The sequence below is a fragment of the Spinacia oleracea genome, chromosome 5, assembly GCF_020520425.1.
Source record: "Spinacia oleracea cultivar Varoflay chromosome 5, BTI_SOV_V1, whole genome shotgun sequence".
Lineage (NCBI taxonomy): Eukaryota > Viridiplantae > Streptophyta > Magnoliopsida > Caryophyllales > Amaranthaceae > Spinacia > Spinacia oleracea.
In genome coordinates, this window is record NC_079491.1 from 117,110,641 (window position 1) to 117,131,627 (window position 20,987).

A 20,987-nucleotide genomic window follows, 5' to 3' on the forward strand; every position below is an offset into this window, starting at 1 on the left:
TATTTCCTTGATTCGAGCTTCCGCCATCCTTTCTCTTTTCAGTACCACCATTCTTCCTTTGTTGTAACCCATACAGGTGAGAAGCTTTTCCGTACAGGGTGTCTAATGAGGTAAAGGTCTCTCAAGACAACAACAGCTGTAAGTCCATGGTTAAACCATTCTCAAATCTTTGAGCCCTGAGCTCTTCCGTTGCCACCACTTCAGGTGCAAACCTAGACAACTCTATAAACTTAGAATAGTATTCCGTCACAGACAGACCCCCCATTTTGAGTTCAATGAACTCCTGCGCCTTTTGCTTCTTCGGATAAGGTGGGTAAAACTTGTTCCTTAGTGCAGTTTTGAATGCTTCTCACCCAAAGTTAGGTGTGGCTCTAAGGGTATTCTCACATTGTTGCCGCCATAAATCAGCTTCACCTCTCAGGTAGTACACAACACTGTTCACCCTAAGGTTTTCGGGGCAATTCACAGCTACAATGAGCTTATCAAACTCTCTCAACCAGTTTTCAAGCACACTTGGTTCAATCTCTCCGCTATACAGTGGGGGTTTGCTTTGAGCTATTTTCTTAAACATTTCCCCAGCCGGATCATGCACTGGGTTGGCTCTAGTTTGAGCTAGGTCTCGAACTACCTTAGCTAGTTGTCTAACCACTTCCGAGATCTCTTGGTTAGCCATATCCCTTCTCCTGAATAAAATAAAAAGGCTAACTTTAATATTGGTTGGACATAACATTACTAAGGCACTAGTTCGACAACGAACCTACTCACAACAAGAACACATTTAGGCGCATCCTAGGGGAAGAGTTGGCGCCACTTTTGGGCCTTCTCACCCCACTATTCGATGCATGTAAATTTAGATGGTTGCTACTTGAACACCTTGCACATAAAATTTCATTGAAGAAATAACAATTAATCCCTTTGCGATACCCACAAGACTTAGAATTGAGAATTGAACTTAAGAGATAACGAAAAGGAAATTCTATTCTTTTATTAAAACTCCAATGAATAAGTCTTACATCCACTAATGCCATAACATTTATTCTCCAACTATAATGAAACTAAAAACCATAAATAGTAGCTTTGCCACTTTATTAATCAATGAAAAGTAAAACTAAGGATTACATTTTTCTAGAGACTAACGTCATCACGACGATCATTTCTTTCCTTGTACTGCTCTGGAGTAAAGTCTTGATCATTAGGATCATCCAAGTCTTCTTCCGGATCCGAGTCTTCATCCATAGCCTCATCATTCTGTTGTGGCTCACTATCAACCACATTGTTCTCTTCAAGCTCATCTTCAGATCCACTGGATATCTCAATGGTTGGTTCAGGAACTACATGATTAGGATTTTCAATCTCTACCACATCATCATCACTATCCTCCTGAACATTACTAGCTTGCTCATCATGGATTATGCCATCCTCACCATCACTTTCTATTCCTCCATAGCCCATACCTAGACCCGCAGAATACTTCCCATCCTCGTAGCTATTTTCCGCAACCTCTGAGATAGTAGCAAGAACCTCAGAATCATACTTCCACCTACCATCACTAGTCCCATATTTGTACCAATTAGGGGTACCATCACCAAAATGCATGTCACTGAACTTGTTCTTGAGGTCTATGTAAGGATTCTTATGGGGCAAACAATGTATAACCATACTAGCCATCATATCTTTGTGCCTAAGGTGGGGCATATCCTTGGTCGAAGCCAAATAGTCACAAGCAAACACGATCTTCTGAACATACATGTGAGGAGTCTCATTATCCATCTTCTCTAAGTATCCTAGACTGGTAAACTTAGAAGGTAGCATCCTTAATTCCTGAAAATTCACAACTAAAAAGTCTTACTAACGCGTTTCCATAGAGATTCCACCCCAAAAGGATACAATAAATAGTTCGTGGAGCCATACAATTTTCAATGCACAAATATATGCTCAACATGAAGTATGATGCAATTAATTACATAAAGCAAGATAAAACATGGTTAGAACATATACATGGCAATTAATAATCCACATAATCACATAAAATGCATACTTAAACTAATATGCCCTTCTTAGTCTACCCATTTCTCACTTGAAAATAATATTAATTTCGAAATTAATTAATAAATAACTCCTAACTTAGTTGAAATTATTTAAATTAAAATCGAAAATTATTAAGAATGATTGATTAATTTAATAAATAAATAAATAAATTTCGAATAATAAAAGAAAAATCCGCAAATAAATAGAAAATAAATTCAAAAAAATATTTGAATAAATAAATAAATAATTAAAATAATTCGGATATTTAAATAAAAGAAATTCCGAAATTAATAAAATAAATTCGAATTTAATTCGAAAATTTCGAAAATAAAATTTAAAAAAAAATTTCGGACAACTAATTAAATTAAATAATAGTCCCAACTTTTCAACTTATTTCAAACGACCCATAATAATTAATATTTGACCCTTAAAATATTGAGTACTCAAAATAATACGTTTTGACTTTAGGAAAATAATATTTAAAATCCTAAAGTTCCGCATTAGTCTCCGATTACCACTTTGTAGTATTGATTACTACATAGAAGGAATGAAACTAAGCACTTATACCATTTTGTAACACCCTAATAATTCCTTGCTTTTATAAAATCATTTTCCAACTTAAAATAAAGGAATTACTAAAGTATTACCGCCACCGTGATAACGGTTAAGGCTATTACCAGAATTACGCAGCGGAATTTAATGTCAACTAACTTTTAAAACATAATTAATGTAATATTGAGGCCTCCTACAATTTGGAACCATAACGGCCCAAAAACCAAAACATAAATAGTTCAAACATTTCAAACATAATTAAAGTATTATTAAATAGTTTCAAAGTACGAAAACATGCAACTCTCTCGATCATCCCAAGCCACATGATTCCGATCTACCAACCTGCTATATTATTCTACTCCCCATCAATGCAAGTGTAAATGATAGATCATCATAGGGTCATTAACGCAAATGCCATGACCAAAACACACGAAGCACGTAGTCAGCAAAAGCTGAGTACTTACAAGCATAGAGTGAATGAAACTAAAACATGCATCACTCACTAAGTACTAATCAACATGCAAAAGCCATATAATAATAAACAATCAATCATGGATACAAGACTCGACTCTTGACTCGACTCTTGACTCACAATTCAATTAGAATAAGCTTCGAACGGGCCAAAAGAAAGTTCCATAAAGGAAAAGGTGATGGGAGCCAACCATACACCAAATAATGAATAATAAAATCGGGCAATACCGAGTGTCGGGCCATACCGACGGAATTCCTGCGCATATTATAAATGAAACAACGTCTTGTATCATTAGTAGGAGTACGAGCTTTCCGGCAAGACTCCCCCCATTGTTCATACTCAAGGTATATACGTTCCAAGAGTTTTGAAGCTTGTTCCGGTTGCACTTTACGTTTATTAATATTTTATTTGAAGGCGAACTCAAGACTCAACAATATACACACATACAATTAATAAACGACAACCAAAACAATCTCATTTTAATGCTTTAAGACTTGTGATTAACCAAGCAAGACTCTTGTGAAATTACTACCATGTTCCTCCTCACCAAAGTGAGACTCCACATCATGCACATTAACATGAGGGTTGTGCCCTTGCACGATGAATCCTAATTCATTTCATACATAATACTCCCAACTGAACCCTACATGTGCGGTGGCTTACATGACCTAACCCTTCACATGTGGTAAAATAAATAGTACAACGAGGTACGAATAATTGTCTCAAAGTATGCTAGACATCCCGTACAATAGCATACAATTAAATGATTATCCCTTGCATGTGAAACAAACCATACATGCATAAATATTGAACAACATGATTGGCAATGAAATCCATACTCATAATAATCTCAACATGCTTGTTCAACCAACAATTCAATAATTCCAATAACATTAATCCACATGATCGTTCACCAAAGCATATATGAATCCACATAATATAATTAACATCATCAACAATCATGTAATGTCATTGACAAAAGGTGTGGTCGCCCTAGACTTGTACGTACCTTAAATACCTAAGCGTAGGGGCCACTTTGCAATATCGAGCACTCAACTAGAAATCACCTCCTATCATCAAAATAATGAAACTTAAATTATTTCCATGTTCATTTAATTCCCAGCAACTTTATAAAATCTAAAACCTTGTTTAAACTTTAGAATTCAATCGTTTGTCAACAATATAAACGTCTCAATTTGCAAAACCAATCCCTAGTACGAAAACATACTTTTTCCGCCTTTAAAATCAATAAAAATCAACACTTTAAGCCTTTATTCAAATCTTAAAATATAATTGATTATCATAATTAAAATCATCACCTAATTATGCTAATCAATTGACTCATTAGGTCTAGGTTAAAACCATAACTTGAAAATCCCATTAAAACTAATTTAACATCATAAAAATCAATTCTTTATCCAATAAACAAATCTGAAAATTCGTCCTTTAATAATCAAAACAAGCCTAATGAATCACAACACACAAATCAACAAACCACGGTATTCATAACCGGTTCCCAGCATTTTAATTACTCAAAACAATATTAATATTATAATTTAAAATACGGAATTGAAATAGAATAGGTAAGGAAGAAGAGAATTATACCAATCCGGCCTATAGCACGGAACAATCACGAATTAGGGTGATTGGGCGAAAAAGAATTGAATTACGAACACGAACAACACACACACACACACACACACACACACACACACACACACACACACACACACACACACACACACACACACACACACACACACACACACACACACACACACACACACACACACACGTCCGTGTGTGTGCGCGCGCGGGATTGAGGGGCGACGAGCAGGGCTGCGCGCAGGGGCTGGCGGGAGGGCTGGCGACAGGGGCTGGCGCGAGGGCTGGCGACAGGGGCTGGCGCGAGGGCGCACAAGAGAGAGACGAGAGCAGGGGTGTGCGGTGCACACGAAGCAACAACAACACAGCAGCACGGCACCAGCAGTGCGTGCTGGCTGGGCGGGCTGCGAGAGAAAGGGAGGGCGAGAGTGTGTGTGTGTGGGCGATGGGCAAGCACAAGGCACAAGGCAAGCAGCACTCGAGGAGCAGGGGCGATGGCACGACAGCACGAAGGCACGAGCACGAGGCTGTGCGGGCGTGCGTGCGGGCAGACGAGAGAGAGAAGAGGGAGTTGGAGTGAGGGGCAAGCAAAGAAAAAATAGGGTTTATGAATTTTGGGGGCTCATTTAATGATGAGGAGTCCTATTTATAGGCTCCTTATTTTTAATGGGCTAGGCTTAGGAAAATAGAATTGGGCTTAGCAATTAATGATTGGGCTAGCCAAGAGCTTGGAATTAAATTCTTTTGATTGGGCTCGTTTAATAAAACGAGTTGGACTTTTCATTTAAAACCTGAAGCCTTTAAAATCATTTGCAACCCATTAAAATTTCCCGACTCAAGAATTAAATTCGTTTGTTAATTAATTAAAATAATAAATATTCTAATTAATTAAAATACATTTAAATAAAATACATTTAAATATTATTTAAATGCGAATTAATCGTAAAATGCTTTATAAATATAATAAAAATATACTTATAAATATTATAAAAATACGAGGTATTAGAGGCTGGCCTTGTTGCTACCTTTCTTAGCATTCCTCTTCTTGCCAGATTTCTTGAACTTGCCCCCACGCACCATAAGCACATCTTGCTTATCACTTTTGAGCGTCTTTTCAGCGGTCTTCAGCATACCGTGAAGCTCAGTGAGCGTTTTGTCCAGACTATTCATACTGTAGTTCAGCTTGAACTGATCATACCCGCTATGAAGAGAATGGAGGATGGTATCTACAACCATTTCCTGAGTGAATTGCTGATCCAGCCGACTCATATTCTCAATGAGTCAAATCATTTTGAGAACATGTGGACTTACGGGCTCGCCTTTCTTAAGCTTGGTCTCATGAATTTGCCTATGAGTCTCGAATCTTTCGACTCGAGCCAGATCTTGGAACATGTTCTTTAACTCACTGATGGATCGTGAAAGCATCTGAGTTGATGAACGTTTTCTGTAGATCTGCACTCATGGTTGAAAGCATTAGACATTTCACATCCTTGTTGGCATCAATCCAACGATTGAGGGCTTCCTGAGTGAGCCCGTCGCCCGCGGCTTCGGGCATCGCCTCTTCCAGGACATACTCCTTTTCTTCTTGCATAAGATCTATTTGCAAGTTCCTTTGCCAGTCAAGGAAGTTTTTCCCGTTCAACTTCTCCTTTTCGAGAATTGATCGGATGTTGAATGAATTGTTGTTTGCCATAGTTAAAACTACTCTTGGTTGATAGGTACGTCTAAGAACTTATTAGGTAAACCTATCCCATTTGCCACGACATAAAAGGACTCCTTACCTACATCGTTGAGTTTCACCAAAACTAACATGTACTCACAATTATTGTGTACCTTACCCCTTTAGGATCAATAAGTAACAACTCGCTATGGCGGAAAACTATTACTAAGATTGATGTAAAGGTTTATCCAAGTAAGTGTTATTTTGGCATGACACCTTTTAACTCAATTTTAAAGTTTGGAACTTAAGGCTCTTACTATGTTGGTTAGATTTTAAGTGAACTAAAATCCTTAATCATGTAACATAATCAAGCCATAATCTCATGCATAATTAAGACATATTTAAAGCAATAAATAACTTAAAACATGCATAAGATATAAATGTGATCTAGTATGGCCCGACTTCATCTTGAAGCTTCAACTTCAAAGTCCGTCTTGAAAATGGATTGGAAACTCCGTCTTGAATTCTTCATGGGAAGCGCCATTTTCTTCAAATATGATAAGCTATAATTAAACTAATTACAACTATTTGATGGTACGCAGACCATATTTAAAGCAATAAAATTTGGTACTTTTGACCAATATTACATTCAAATTAATGGTACGCATTGTTAGGTTATGATACATATGACAATTCATAAATCATGCGGAAAAACCATAAAGCCAGGAAAGCATATTATTTACACATAATCATTTAGCATAGAATAGATGCATACATGTTGTAGCGTGCCTTCCCTAGCTGCGTCCGAACCAAACAAGAACAAATCTTTAGGACTCCAAATGTCGTCCCTCCGTAGATAGTCCACAGTACGTCCAGATCCGCCTCAAGTTAGACCAACTAGAATCGCCCTTAAGGTGCTTAGGAGTTTCGGCTAGTGTTTGCAAGTGTATGGTTGATTTTTATTTCAAAAACTTACCCTTTGAATACTTCAATCGTGCCCATAAATTGTGACCCTAGGCACCTATTTATAGGAGTATGGAAAAGGAATTGTAATCCTACTAGGATGTGGATTTGCTAGTTAGAACTTTATTAGGACTCTAAATAACAAAACAAATCTAATAGGATTAGGATTTTAATCTTTGCACAAATCCTAATAGGATTAGGATTTCCCACACAAGCATTGCACAAGCCGTGCACCCGCGCAAGCCTTGCGGCCCACGACAGGCGCACAGCCCACGCTGCTGTGTTCTCGCGCGCGCGCGCCCTTGGCTGGGCCTGGCCTTGCGCTGGGCCTGGTCGAGGCGTGCGTTGGTGCGTGCGGCTCGCTGGGCGATGGCCTGGGTTCGTGCTGGGCCTTCGTCTAGCGGGCCTCGTCCGATGCTAATTCGTACGATACGCTTCCGATTAAATTTCCGATTCCGGAATTTATTTCCGATACGAACAATATTTAATATTTCCGATTCCAGAATTAATTTCCGTTTCGAACAAATATTTAATATTTCCGTTTCCGGAATTATTTCCTGATTCCGATAATATTTCCGATTCTGACAATATTTCCGTTTCCTGCAATATTTCCGATTTCGGCAATATTTCCATTTCCGATAATATTTTCCGATACGTACCATGTTTCCGTTTCCGGCAACATCTACGACTTGGATAATATTTATATTTCCGATCCGATCCATATTTCCGTTTCCGGCAATATCATCGTTTTCGGAGTATTCATTTCTTGCTTGTGACGATCTCAGCTCCCACTGAAACCAAGATCCGTCGATTCCGAATATCCATAGATAGAGTATTTAATGCCATTAAATACTTGGTCCGTTTACGTACTATTTGTGTGACCCTACGGGTTCAGTCAAGAGTAAGTTGTGGATTAATATCATTAATTCCACTTGAACTGAAGCGGCCTCTAGCTAGGCATTCAGCTCACTTGATCTCACTGAATTATTAACTTGTTAATTAATACTGAACCGCATTTATTAGACTTAACATAGAATGCATACTTGGACCAAGGGCATTATTTCCTTCACGCTTACCATATTTACTATCCTATTTGGGCCATACTAGTCACTTTTCAATAACCTGCAAAACAGTACATATACAATATATACCATTCAACCATTCATTATCATGAATGGCCCACATAGCTGGTTAGTAGAACATATTATGCATCACATAAACATTTGCAGCAATTAATCAAAGCTTCCAATAATCTACCAATTATTCAATCATTATTAATTCTAATCAAGTTGTTTTAACCTTAAAGGAATGTAGACCTAATCAAGAGTTTATGACAAAAAGGCTCCCACTTAAACCAATAAATTTACATGCTTTACTAATTTTAAACATAAAATTGTATTTCCTAGTCTAACCGAAAACATACAAATTTAATTAAAATTTAAAGCTCATATAAATTTATAATTGAATCCTTTAATTTATTTCCAGTTGAATTAAATAAATGAATTTAAATTTATTCAAGGTTTTAATTTTAGTAAAATAATTAGTTTAAATTATAATTTATAATAATTAGATTATTCAAAATTAAATTCCGAGAAAACAATTTAAATTATGAATTTTAAAATTAATTAAAATCGTTTCCGGACTGAAAATTCAAAATTAAATTCAAAACGCATCAAACGTAACAAGACGAGGCACTTCGGCTTGCGCCCAAGCCCCATCGAGTCATGAGGCAGCAGCGCCCCATCGACTGATCGCTCGGCATGCACGAGCAGGCCACACGCATCGCAGCTAGCCCAGGCCACGCTGCGCGCAGCCCGCCTTGCTTCAACGCGTTTGGTCTCTTCGCTGGGCGAGGCAGCGCGCGCTGTGGCGCAGCTCGCTCGCTGCCCACACGCGACTTCTCGCCTGGCACACGCCTTGCCCATCACCCATCGAGTCACACATGCCCAGCACCATTGCCTCGCGCGCGCGCCTCTTGCTTGTTGCTCGCTGCATTCGTACCGCATGGGCGACAAGCTCCTTTGCTCGTCGTCGCATGCCCGCACTATACAACACCCCTTAAGGGTAACACGTAGCGTCCTTTGCTTTGTGCGTGTAACATTCATGAGCGAATTTCATAAAAATTAAAGCTTTTTAATTCAAATTTATTGACAAATTAATAAAACATATTAATTTCATAAATTTAGGGCGAAAAATCGAAAATTTATTAATCAATTAATTTCCGATTATTATGGATTCAAATCTAGGTCATAAAAATTTAAAATTTATCAAAAATTAACAATTTTTATGGTGGTTTTTAATCATGGATACCTAATTAAATCGTCAATTAATTATGAAAATCAAATCAATTCCAAATTATTCAATTTTCAACAAATTAATTACAATTACAAATTAGGTTGTATAATTAACAAGGTTAGGCATTCAAATTTGTTAAACATATACAGTAGGTCAATCAAAAATTCAAGATTTAACAACAAGAAGAGCAAATATTTATTTTAACATCTTAAAATTACAAACTTTTGCGTTCGAAAAACTAAAACCTCCGAAAAGTCATAGTTAGGCTTCGAATTTGGGAATTCTGGGTTCGGCCAAAAATAGTCTTTTCGTCAAAGTTTTAGAATGCCTTTTACATACAGAATTGACCGAAAAATCACTCGATTTCGTTGAGTAACGAAGAACCTGCCGAAAAACTGCGTACATATAATTAAATAATCGCAAATTTGCAATTAATTACAATTACGAAATTAATCACCCCTTTTAATTCCTTGCAAATTTATAAAATTTAACCATGTTAAGCAATTATTATGGAATTAATTAGAGGCTCGTGATACCACTGTTAGGTTATGATACATATAACTGAATATAAATCATGCGGAAAAACCATTAAAGCCAGGAATCCAAATTAATTGCCACATAACAATTAGCATAATTTAGGATGCATACTCTTTGTAGCATGCCCTCCCTTGCTGCGCCCGAACCGAACAAGAACAAGTCTTTAGGACTCCAAGTGTCATCCCTCCGTAGAAAGTCGACACCACGTCCGGATCCGCCTTAGGTTTAATTAACTAGAATCGCCCCAAAGGTACTATTATATTTTCGGATTTATGTAGCAAAATAATGACTGAATTTTATGCCTAAAACTCTTATGAATACTTGGAAAACTCGTTGTAAATTGTGAACTATAATCACATATTTATAGGGTATGGAATCGGGTATTAGAATCCTACTAGGAAACGAATTAACTAATCTGAATTTAATTAAAATTCTATTAATTAATTATCTAGTAGATTTAGGAATTTAATCTTAAAGGAATCCTACATGATTTAGGTTTCGTACGCAAGCACAAACACACACGAGCATGACCCGCATGCGCTCAGGCCATGCCTGCGCATATGCAAAGCCCGTAGCATTTACGAAGCCGACACGTGCTGCCATTGTGCTCGCAGCCTCTGGCGCGCTAGGCCTGGCCTTGTGCTGGGCCTGGCGTGGCCTTGGGCTGCTGTGAGGCGCGCTAGGCTTGCTGGACGTGTGCCTGGCTTCACGCTGGGCCTTCGTCTAGCAAGCTCGTCTGATGCTAATTCGTACGACGCGCTTTCGATTAATTTCCCGATTCCGGAATTCATTTCCGATACGAACAATATTTAACATTTCCGATTCCAGAATTAATTTCTGTTTCGAACGAATATTTAATATTTCCGTTTCCGGAATTTTTTCCGATTCCGATAATATTTCCGTTTCCGACAATATTTCCGTTTCCGGCAATATTTCAGATTCCGGCAATATTTCCATTTCCGATAATATTTTCCGATACGTACCATGTTTCCGTTTCCGGCAACATCTACGACTTGGATAATATTTATATTTCTGATACGATCCATATTTCCGTTTCTGGGAATATCATCATTTCCGGAGTATTCATTATTTGCCTTTGACGATCTCAGCTCCCACTGGAACCAAGATCCGTCGATTCTGAATATCCATAGATGGAGTATTTAATGCCATTAAATACTTGATTCGTTTACGTACTATTTGTGTGACCCTACGGGTTCAGTCAAGAGTAAGCTGTGGATTAATATCATTAATCCACTTGAATTGAAGCGGCCTCTAGCTAGGCATATAGTTCACTTGATCTCACTGAATTATTAACTTGTATAATTAATACTGAACCGCATTTATTAGACTTACCATTAAATGCATACTTGGACCAATGGCATTATTTCCTTCAGTTATGTATAATAAAGTTATGGAAATTTCCCTAAAAGTTAAGACAGCTAGTTTTCGGTCATCTAACACCTAAATTTTTCTTTTAATAACTTAACTTTAACAGCTAAAAGTATTACTTTTATATTTCCATATTTTTCACCTGATGCGAGTCTAACTTTTGCAGTGATTTTTGACATCATTGAATCATGTCGAGAACTAAAAATGCTAATAAGAGTGAGGTTTTACGGGAAGATGAGGACATACATTATCCAGATTCAAATGAAGATATGAATGATGATGATGAAGATTGCGCTTATGTAGATGATGATGATGATGAGGATGAGGATGGTAATGGTGATAGCTCAGCAAATCCCACAGTGAATGATGAGGATGATGAGACTGATGAGGCTCATGTTAAACCGGCAGGCAAGAGGAGAAGAAGCCGGAAGTCATGGAGAAGAAGGTAAGATCAAGGCTTAGATGGTTGAAATAAAAGAAAAAGGGAAGAAGGCAAGGATAAAGGCTGAGGTGGATGTGGATGTTGATGTTGCTGTTGAATCAGATGTGAGTTTTACAATTCGTTTTATTTCCCAAATTCATCTTTTCTGTTTTAAAGTTGTATTTATGTACCTTAAAGTTATGGGAAAGAATCTAAAGTTAAGATAGGATTTCTCATCTTAAACCTGACTTTAATAGTTAATAACTTAACTTTAACTGTCAAAGTCTAACTTTTACTTTTTTACCTTTCTTCAATTAATGCGTGTCTTCCAATTTGTTTTATTTCTCACATTGACCTTTTCTGTGTTAAAGTTGTACTTTCGTACCTTAGAGTTATGGAAAATGATCTAAAGTTAAGAAATAATTCCTCATCTTAAACCTGACTTTAATAGTTAATAACTTAACTTTAACTGCTAAAAGTCTAACTTTACTTTTTTTACCTTTCTTCAACTAATGTGTGTCTTCCAATTTGTTTTATGTTACACATTGACCTTTTCTGTGTTAAAATTGTACTTCTGTGCCTTAAAGTTATGGAAAATGATCTTAAAGTTAAGACAGTCTTTTGTCCTCTCAAACCTGACTTTAATAGTTAATAATTTAACTTTAACTGCTAAAAGTCTAACTTTTACTTTTTTCCTTTTTTTTCAAATAATGTCAGTCATGCAATCTGTTTTATTCCACACCTTGTATTTTTATGTGTTAAAAGTTGTAGTTATGTAGGTTAAAGTTATATTATTTGTTGTAAATATTAAGACAGCCTTCCGTCATCTGAAACCTAACTTTTACTGTTAATAACCTAACTTTAACTGCTAAAAGTCTAACTTTTACCTTTTAAACTTTTTTTCAGCTTGGATGGGGATTGCAGTACTTCAAGCATGACTACCCAGTGTAGACCAAATGCTTTGGTAACTGTCATGCAAAAATTCACTACAAATAAAATTAAGGTTGTTTGGGAAATTGGATTCGGGTGGTTGTTTTCTTTACCTATATAGATTTTTAAGTTAGATATAACATTATTTCCCTGGTTGATTGATCATTTTGATCCGGTTAGTTGGTTATATAAAATAGAAGCTGGAAAGGAATTCATATTTACTTCATTTGATGTGCATGATGTGTTTCTTCTCCCATTGCATCCTCACAAGACTATAATAGACAACAACACTTGGACTAAGGATGTAGGTTTGAAAAATCAGTGGAGAGAACACTTTCAAGTTAAAAAAAATGCACCCATTCAACTGCATCTGTTTGAGGTTAAGATGGTTGAATTAGAGGATGGTGGAGAAATGTTCAAGAGAATATTTGTGATGTTTGCATTCTATGTTTTCTTAGCTCCTATAGCTAATAGGACTGCTGATTTGGGTTTAGTTAAAGTTCTTGAGAATGTAGATGAAATAAAGAATCTTGATTGGTGTGGATATGTCCATAAGAGACTGTGTCGAGCTATTAAGAAGTGTAAAAATTCAGGCTGCCAGGGTAATGTTGGTGGTTGTTTGTGGGTTTTACAAGTTTTCTATTTTCATTGCCTTCAATTTAGGGGCATTACTGAGAGTTGTAGTCTTCCGTTGATGAAGCATTGGTCTGGTATCAAAATCTACCAAAGGCTTATTTTGGAAAAGGATTCAACTTGCTTTGGTAGTGGTATATTAAATATTGTGATCTACCCTGTTTGTCAAAACTTAGGTTTTGAAGATGGTTTTGCCAAGATTTGTTTTAGGGATAAAGTTGGAACATGCAATACTGATGCTGCCATTGATGATGAGAACCATATAAGGTTCATCATTCATGATGGTCAATTTTCAAATTCAGTAATTCAATCAATTGCATCTGATGTAAGTTTCTTCTCAACATTTTTATAGTTCATTTTATGTTTATTAAATTTTTTATTGTAGTTCTGAAATTTGTTGATAAAGTTAAGGTTATTCTAGTAAAAGTTAAGAAAATTATATTATGTCAGTTACTGCTTGTGCATCACCTCAAAATTGAATTAAGGATTCTAAAGTTAAAGTTAAGGATTCTGAAGTCAAAGTTAAGGATTCTGAAGTTAAAGTTAAGGATTCTGAAGTAGAAATCATGAACCTTTTCAAACATAATTTTTACTTTTAGTAACTTTTAATTCAAAAATTCTAATTTTTACTGAATCTTGAAGGAAATTCATGCAGAGTTTTTGAGAATGAAGAAGAATTTGGAAATTGTTTCAAATTTCCATTTGAAACAACTTGAAGCTAAAACAACAGTGAAACGCGCATCATCTCCATTTTTTACTGATGATGATTTGGATCTGGGGTATTATACCATGATGCAAGAATTTTGCTGAGATTGTACTTTTAGTTCAGTATATGCCAGGAGGTTTGTCGAATGTAGCTTGTGATGAAATACCTTCTACTATACCTCAGAATGTAGTCCAAATCAAAATATTCAAGATGTTCTTCATCATTTAAATGTCAATGAAATTGGCAACGAGACTGCTGTACAGTGTGATCAACCTCATATTGTTGATGCTATCACAAATCCAACTAAGCAGACCAATGCAGCTGCAACTTTAACTTTAATATTTTAGTTTATTATATTGAAAAGTTAGAAATATCAATACAAACTTTAACCTTTTTTACTAAATGTTAAGAAATCATTTATTCCTGTTTACCTAACTTTTACTTAGAAAAGCTTAACTTTAAAAGCTAAAAGTCTGACTTTTACATTTTTACCTTTCTTTTGCTAATGTCCCCCAATCTGTTTATTTCACTCATTGTAGTTATTTATGTTAAAGTTGTAGTTATGTATGTTAAAGTTATGGGAAATGTGTGTAAAAGTGAAAGTCAGTCTTCCGTCATTTTAAACCTAACTTTTACTTTTAAAAGCTTAACTTTAACTGCTAAAAGTCTTACTTTAATATTTTACATTTCTTCATTTGATGTGTGTCTTCCAATCGGTTTTATTTCACACATTGTACTATTTTTTGTTAAGTTGTATTTGTTAATGTTAAAGTTATGGAAATAGTTCTAAAGTTTTAATGTAAAAAGTCTACTTTTACTGGAAAAAGACTAACTTTTACCTGATGAGCATTCCATTTATTGATTCTACTGTAGGCCCAACTCTGGAGGGTGATGTACAACCAGATCCACCGCAGCAGCCGGTTGCACCTCCTCCAAGTGTTGCCCCTCTTCTAAGTCATGAAACTGCTTCAAATGCATTAAAAGTTTATGATCAAACCATCGGTTATCATTCCATTATTCAATCTTCTTTCTGTAATGGCAAGGCTAAAGATGGAATTCCATGTGGTAAGGTTAATTTTGAACCATTCCTTGTTATTTTTCATGCGTTTTTACAAGAGGAACATGAAACGTATGCCTGAGTTGTATCAAGAAGTTGTTGGCTATTACCTTCTGGATGATTTTGTCGCGGTGGATGAAAAGTAATTCTTTTAATCGTTTTATATAATTTAACTTAATTTTTATATGTGAAGGCTAACTTTTAGTACATAATAACTTTAAGTACAAAAAGCACAAATTTTACTTCTTAGATGTACTAAATTGTAAAGTTTGGGAAATCTAAACCAAAGTTAACCCTTGTAGAGTAAATTAAGAATTTATGTTTCAGTTTGCCTCTTTTACTTTATGTAGTATTAACTCATAACTTTGATTTTTGAATTTTGTTTTAGTGAAACTTTGGTCTGGTTTGATCCAGTACATATGATACAAAAAGAAGATATGTTGTCACTTACTGAAGATCAAGAGATCTATCCTGTCCATTAATGAGTGTTGGGCGTTAATGATAAATGCAATGAAATGCAGAATGCCTCACCGCCTTCCAAATTTGGTTTTGGTGTCCTCCAAAGTGTGAGTTTCTTAAAAATGTGTAGTAGTTCAGTAAAAGTTAAGGTATTTTTAGGTAAAGTTAACAAATATTTATTTTAATTTAGGATATGTTTATGTTGTACTAATTAGTTTGCTTCCTTTTTTAGGAAATTCTGGATCTTCTTTGGCACGATTCACCTATGCGGCTGCTATGGATCAGCTTCTCCTTTGTTGGAAAGAGTGTACTGATAATCACAACAATGGCTTTGACATCACCTGTGTTGAACTGGTCAGTTACTGCTTGTGCATCACCTCAAAATTGAAATTAAGGATTCTAAAGTTAAAGTTAAGGATTCTGAAGTTAAAGTTAAGGATTCTGAAGTTAATTTAGGACTGTGAAGTTAAAGTTAAGGACTCTGAAATTAAAGTTAAGGATTATGAAGTTAAAGTTAAGGTTTCTGAAGTAGAAATGAAGAGCCTTTTCAAACATAATTTTTTACTTTCAGTAGTCTAACTTTTAATTCAAAAAGATATTTTTTTTTCTGGATGTTTGCAGGTTATTTTGTTTTTGTGTATCTATTAACTTCGCAATATGTTTTTATTTTTGTAGGTTTTTGTACCTGTTTTTCGAGAACGCCACTTTTTCCTATTTGTGTTGAATTTGAGAAACAAAACAATGCAACACGTGGACAATCTTGTGTATAATGCAGCTCCAATCATTGACTTTGAAATTTTTTTTAACGACTCTAGTCATTACTTCCAGTTGAGTTAAGACTGTTGAATTACCAGTTCAACTTACTTTTTTCTGTTGTAAACAACTAAATGTGTTTAATTTTGTTTTCAATGTGATCTCCTGGGTAGTTTCCTTGATGAGAAAGGTCATAATCGTGAGGGTGATATTGGAATGTACGCCATGGAGGAGGTTGATTTTGATTGGAAGAATCCCAAAGCTTCTGACCTTGATTGTGGAATTTATACGATGATAAGTATGTTGACATTTGAAGGGATCAGATATAGCTGTCCTGATTTGAAAGATGTTAGATTTTTTGGAATCATAACTTTTAGAATCATAACTTTTATGTCAAAATTCCTAACTTTTGCTTTTAGAATCATAACTTTTACTCTAATTCCTAACTTTTAGAATCATAACTTTTATGTCAAAATTCCTAACTTTTACTTCAATTAGCTTAACTTTTATAAGCAACATCCTAATTTTTATGCCAAGTACCCTACCTTGTACTTCAAGTAGCCTAATTTTTTTGAAGCTTTCAAGCTATGCTGTTAATGTTATTCCTTTTTTTTTTTTGTCAAACAATACAGCCCCGTAAAAGGATTGTTATGCGTGCTGAAATATGTGCAACACTTGTGCTATCAGACATGAATGACAAACGGTCAGAAGTTCTCAAGAATGTTTATGATTACAATCTCAAACGAGCAGCTGTCTATCCGGGTGTGTCCGAGAGGAGGAAGAAAAAATTGGCAGAGGAGCAGAAGGCTGAAAAGCTGAAGAAAGAAGCTGCTAAAAAGGAGAAGCAACTGGAGAAGAAGGCCAATGAGAAAGAGCAATTGGAGAAGAATGCCAATGAGAAAGAGCAACTGGAGAAGAATGACAATGAGGCATAGGGTGTCAAAGCACCGTTGAAGACCCTTATTTCAAGAAAACATTTGAAAAGGAATTTAGATGTTCCATCTGACCCACAAAATGTCGAACCACCATTGAATTGAAGAAGCATGCTCTTATCAAACGGACAACGAAGAAACCTACAACTTGAAATCATCTTTTGAAATATCATGATTCTAGAGTATACTTTTTTTTTTGTGTATGTATGGGATATAATATTGGTTTTTAGTGATGTTCAGTAGAAGTTAGAAAACATGTATTAAAAGTTGTCAATTCTATGCTAAAACTTAAGCAAATGTGACTCAACTTTTACTGCATCAAGCATGACTTTTAGTATAAAAACGATAATACTCAAAACAGCTGCCTTTATTTTGAGGTTTTTCATATGTGAAAAGTTAGGAATATCACAATTAAAGTTAGCCCTGTTGTTGTTATATTTAAGAAACTGTAATATTAGTTTACCTAACTTTTACTTCATAAAGGTTAACTTTCAGTACAAAAATCTCAACTTTTACATTTTTACACAAAAGACAGGTTAAAAAAATATACACTTGAGGTAAAAATTAGGGAAATTCTCTATGGTAGCATTATACTTTTTCAAATTCTCATTGGTAACAAATTTTTGTCATTTTCTCTAAAATAGCACTGGTAATATATAATCTCTCTAAAATAGCATTATTTTAATAATTTCAACCTAATTAATCCTAACCAATATTATGGAAAAAAAAACCAACAGCCCATTAATCCCTCATTTGATTAGATTACAGCAAAGTTCTTCGTTTGTTAACATAAAAGAAAGCATGTTCTTCAAATAAAGGGCTGTTGCCTGTTGGTTGATTACAGCAGCTGAAAATTAAAAAAACGACTTCCCCTCAGACCTTATATAGTACGCGTAATCGTACTCGTGAAGAGGCTATATAAAATATGGACATACACATTTATCACAACGTATCTCTTTGAGATATTGGCATTGCTTCTTTGGTGGAAACAAGAAGAATCCTCTCTACTTATTGCTGTAACAGGAAATCTGGGGTGATACATGATCGATGATCCCCAAATTTACGCAAAACGTAAATCAGATCAGTCTCTATGCGGCCGAGGTGGTCTTCCGGTGAATTGTTGACTGCTGAGACTTTATATGTATTGGATTTTGGGTCACTGGTACATTATTGAGGGAAGACTTGTTGCGTGTCTCTTATTGTCATATATTCAAGGATAGTAAAACTAGGATTATTTAGTAATTTTATTGATATTAACAGTCAGCATTATATTAGTTAATTAGGTTGAAATTTTTTAAAAATGCTATTTTAGAGAGATTATTTATTACTAATGCTATTTCAGAGAAAATGACAAAATTTTTGTTACCAATGAGAAGTTGCAAAAGTATAATGCTACCATAGAGAATTTCCCCTATATTTTTTTTATTGTTTCAAATTATAGCAGCAGAATGAAGAAGAGACTTGGCTGTTTAGTATTGGACAATGATATTTAACTCTTTAATTTCTAGTAGTGATATGGAGAGAAACAATTAACAAAAGTAAGAAAAGTAGGTAAAGTAGTTAAGATTTAGATTTTTCCTTGACAGGCTTCAAGTTAAATTCTTCATCTTTGTATTTCATGCCTCTGAGTTCTCTAGTTTTGTAGGCAGTATGTGGTCTGATTCTACGAACAGCAGCAGCAAACTGATGAGTACGTTGTTTATCAATCCCAGCACAGCATATTATGTCTGGTTTAAAGCAGAATACTCGTACAGCTGGTGGAACTTGCAACTCAATTTCATAAGGGTATCCAACTTTTAACAACAATACTCTACCTTCTGCTTCAGCTCTTGCTTTATAACCTGATCCTATTAGCTTCAGTACTCGGAAAAACTTTGCTTCCATTTTTATCTGATCCATCATTAAACAATATATTACTCACATTTCCAGATCCATATTCTAGTACCCATAACTCATAACATATAGGGATAATTTATTTTTTCACGCTTGCCGATATGAATGTTTGGACATTAATATCTCTAATTTTGTATTCGTAAAAATTATAAAAAATTGATATCGAGACGAATCAAACAAGATTCCACCATACTTTATTTTTCTTTACCCATAAATCAATAATAATAGTCAAATTAGTATATTCCAAGACGATTTTATTTATTATGTTTATAAAAGACCACTAAAATGCAATCAAAGACAATTATAGAGTTTGTTCCTTAATTTCGTTCTGGTTTGGGTTGACATAAATTGTTTTGGAAAAATAACTTCCTAGTAATCGTAAGTTCGTAACTACGTGACATGTAAATTGGCACAAACATAAGATCTACATTTATAATTAAGAATGTGCTTTTCTAGATCCTTAACTAACCAAACACCATTTTTGACATCTTAAGAAATGAATATATGTAGGAAAAAACTTCTCCCAGACAATTTTATTTCAACAATGCTAATAACTTTGAAAATTGTGGTTAACACCTATGGGTCATTATAACAAAAAATGAATTAACTCCCGAGTAAATTACTTTCTTTTCCTCCGATTACTAAGAATTTTCAGTTAATAAAGTATAATTTTATATATTTTATGAAATATAATTGTGGAGTATTATTCTTCTGTCCCTTTTTATATGTATTTTTTCCCCAAACAAAAATATCAAAATACGATGAAACAAAAAAGAGACGGAGCCCGTACTGAACTTGATCAAAATTTTCTTTCATAATTAGGCATTTATATATTGACTTTCTTGCTTATGTGTAAAACTATAACAAGTACTGCATAGGAATTGAAGGTGCAAATAGCATAAGAGGATGAGAGAGAGAAACATACCACAGAAAAATATGAAGACGATGTGATCACAATTTTACGAGTGTGAAAGATGAGAGAGGCCAGGGATCATAGTATTATGCATCGTGTATGCGTGTGTATGGGGCGGCTCAATGTATACCTAGTAGCTAGGGTTTTATAATTATGGATACTTTTAAATAGCTACAATAATTAGGTACCTAATGTAATTTTTTGAACCGTTTAAATTTTAATATTAAATCAGGACCACTCATTATATTGACTCAATAACTAAAATATTTTTAAAAATTTTAAATGTTTTAAGAAAATAAAGTCACTTTTCTTAAAAAATCAAAATCGTTTGTTCCTCCTTTTTTTTTTGTTTTTTAAATCTTTTATTCGTTCATGTAAATATTGGATTTTATTTTGAAATTTTATGGAAGAATTTTAAAACCAATATAATATATATATAAAGGAGACATATTTGATTAAATATTAGAGCGCCACTGTGAGGGGGTCGAAAAAGCACGAGGTTAATGCATGACCTCGTCCCTCGTGGGCGTGACGTCGTCAGATCAAGTGTAGTTAGATTTCCTCTGAGTTTACACCCAATCGACTAGTAATATAGGAGTCGCCATTCAGTTTTTAACGACAATGAGAAAAACTCACAAAACCCGGTTATCGTGACATAAAGGGAGTGCAATTATGTTCGACCACGACGGCCATAGGTTCCCTTGTAATCCCTGGTGTGGGGATCGCTCAACGTACACCCGCCGGGCAGAGATTGATCAGAGTTCGGGGGACTGTAACTACCGAGAGGAG

The 20,987-nt window shown here is 35.1% G+C and overlaps 1 protein-coding gene across 1 annotated transcript; it reads right to left on the reverse strand.

Moving 5' to 3' along the window:
* Positions 1-18,764: 18,764 nt before the first annotated feature.
* LOC110795310 (60S ribosomal protein L6, mitochondrial-like) lies at positions 18,765-20,323 on the reverse strand. Its single transcript, XM_022000310.2, has 2 exons — positions 20,211-20,323; positions 18,765-19,282 (listed from the first exon to the last, which is right to left on the reverse strand). The coding sequence occupies exon 2, from the start codon at positions 19,274-19,276 to the stop codon at positions 18,953-18,955; it is 324 nt and encodes a 107-aa protein (XP_021856002.1). The 5' UTR covers positions 19,277-19,282; positions 20,211-20,323; the 3' UTR covers positions 18,765-18,952.
* Positions 20,324-20,987: the final 664 nt, after the last annotated feature.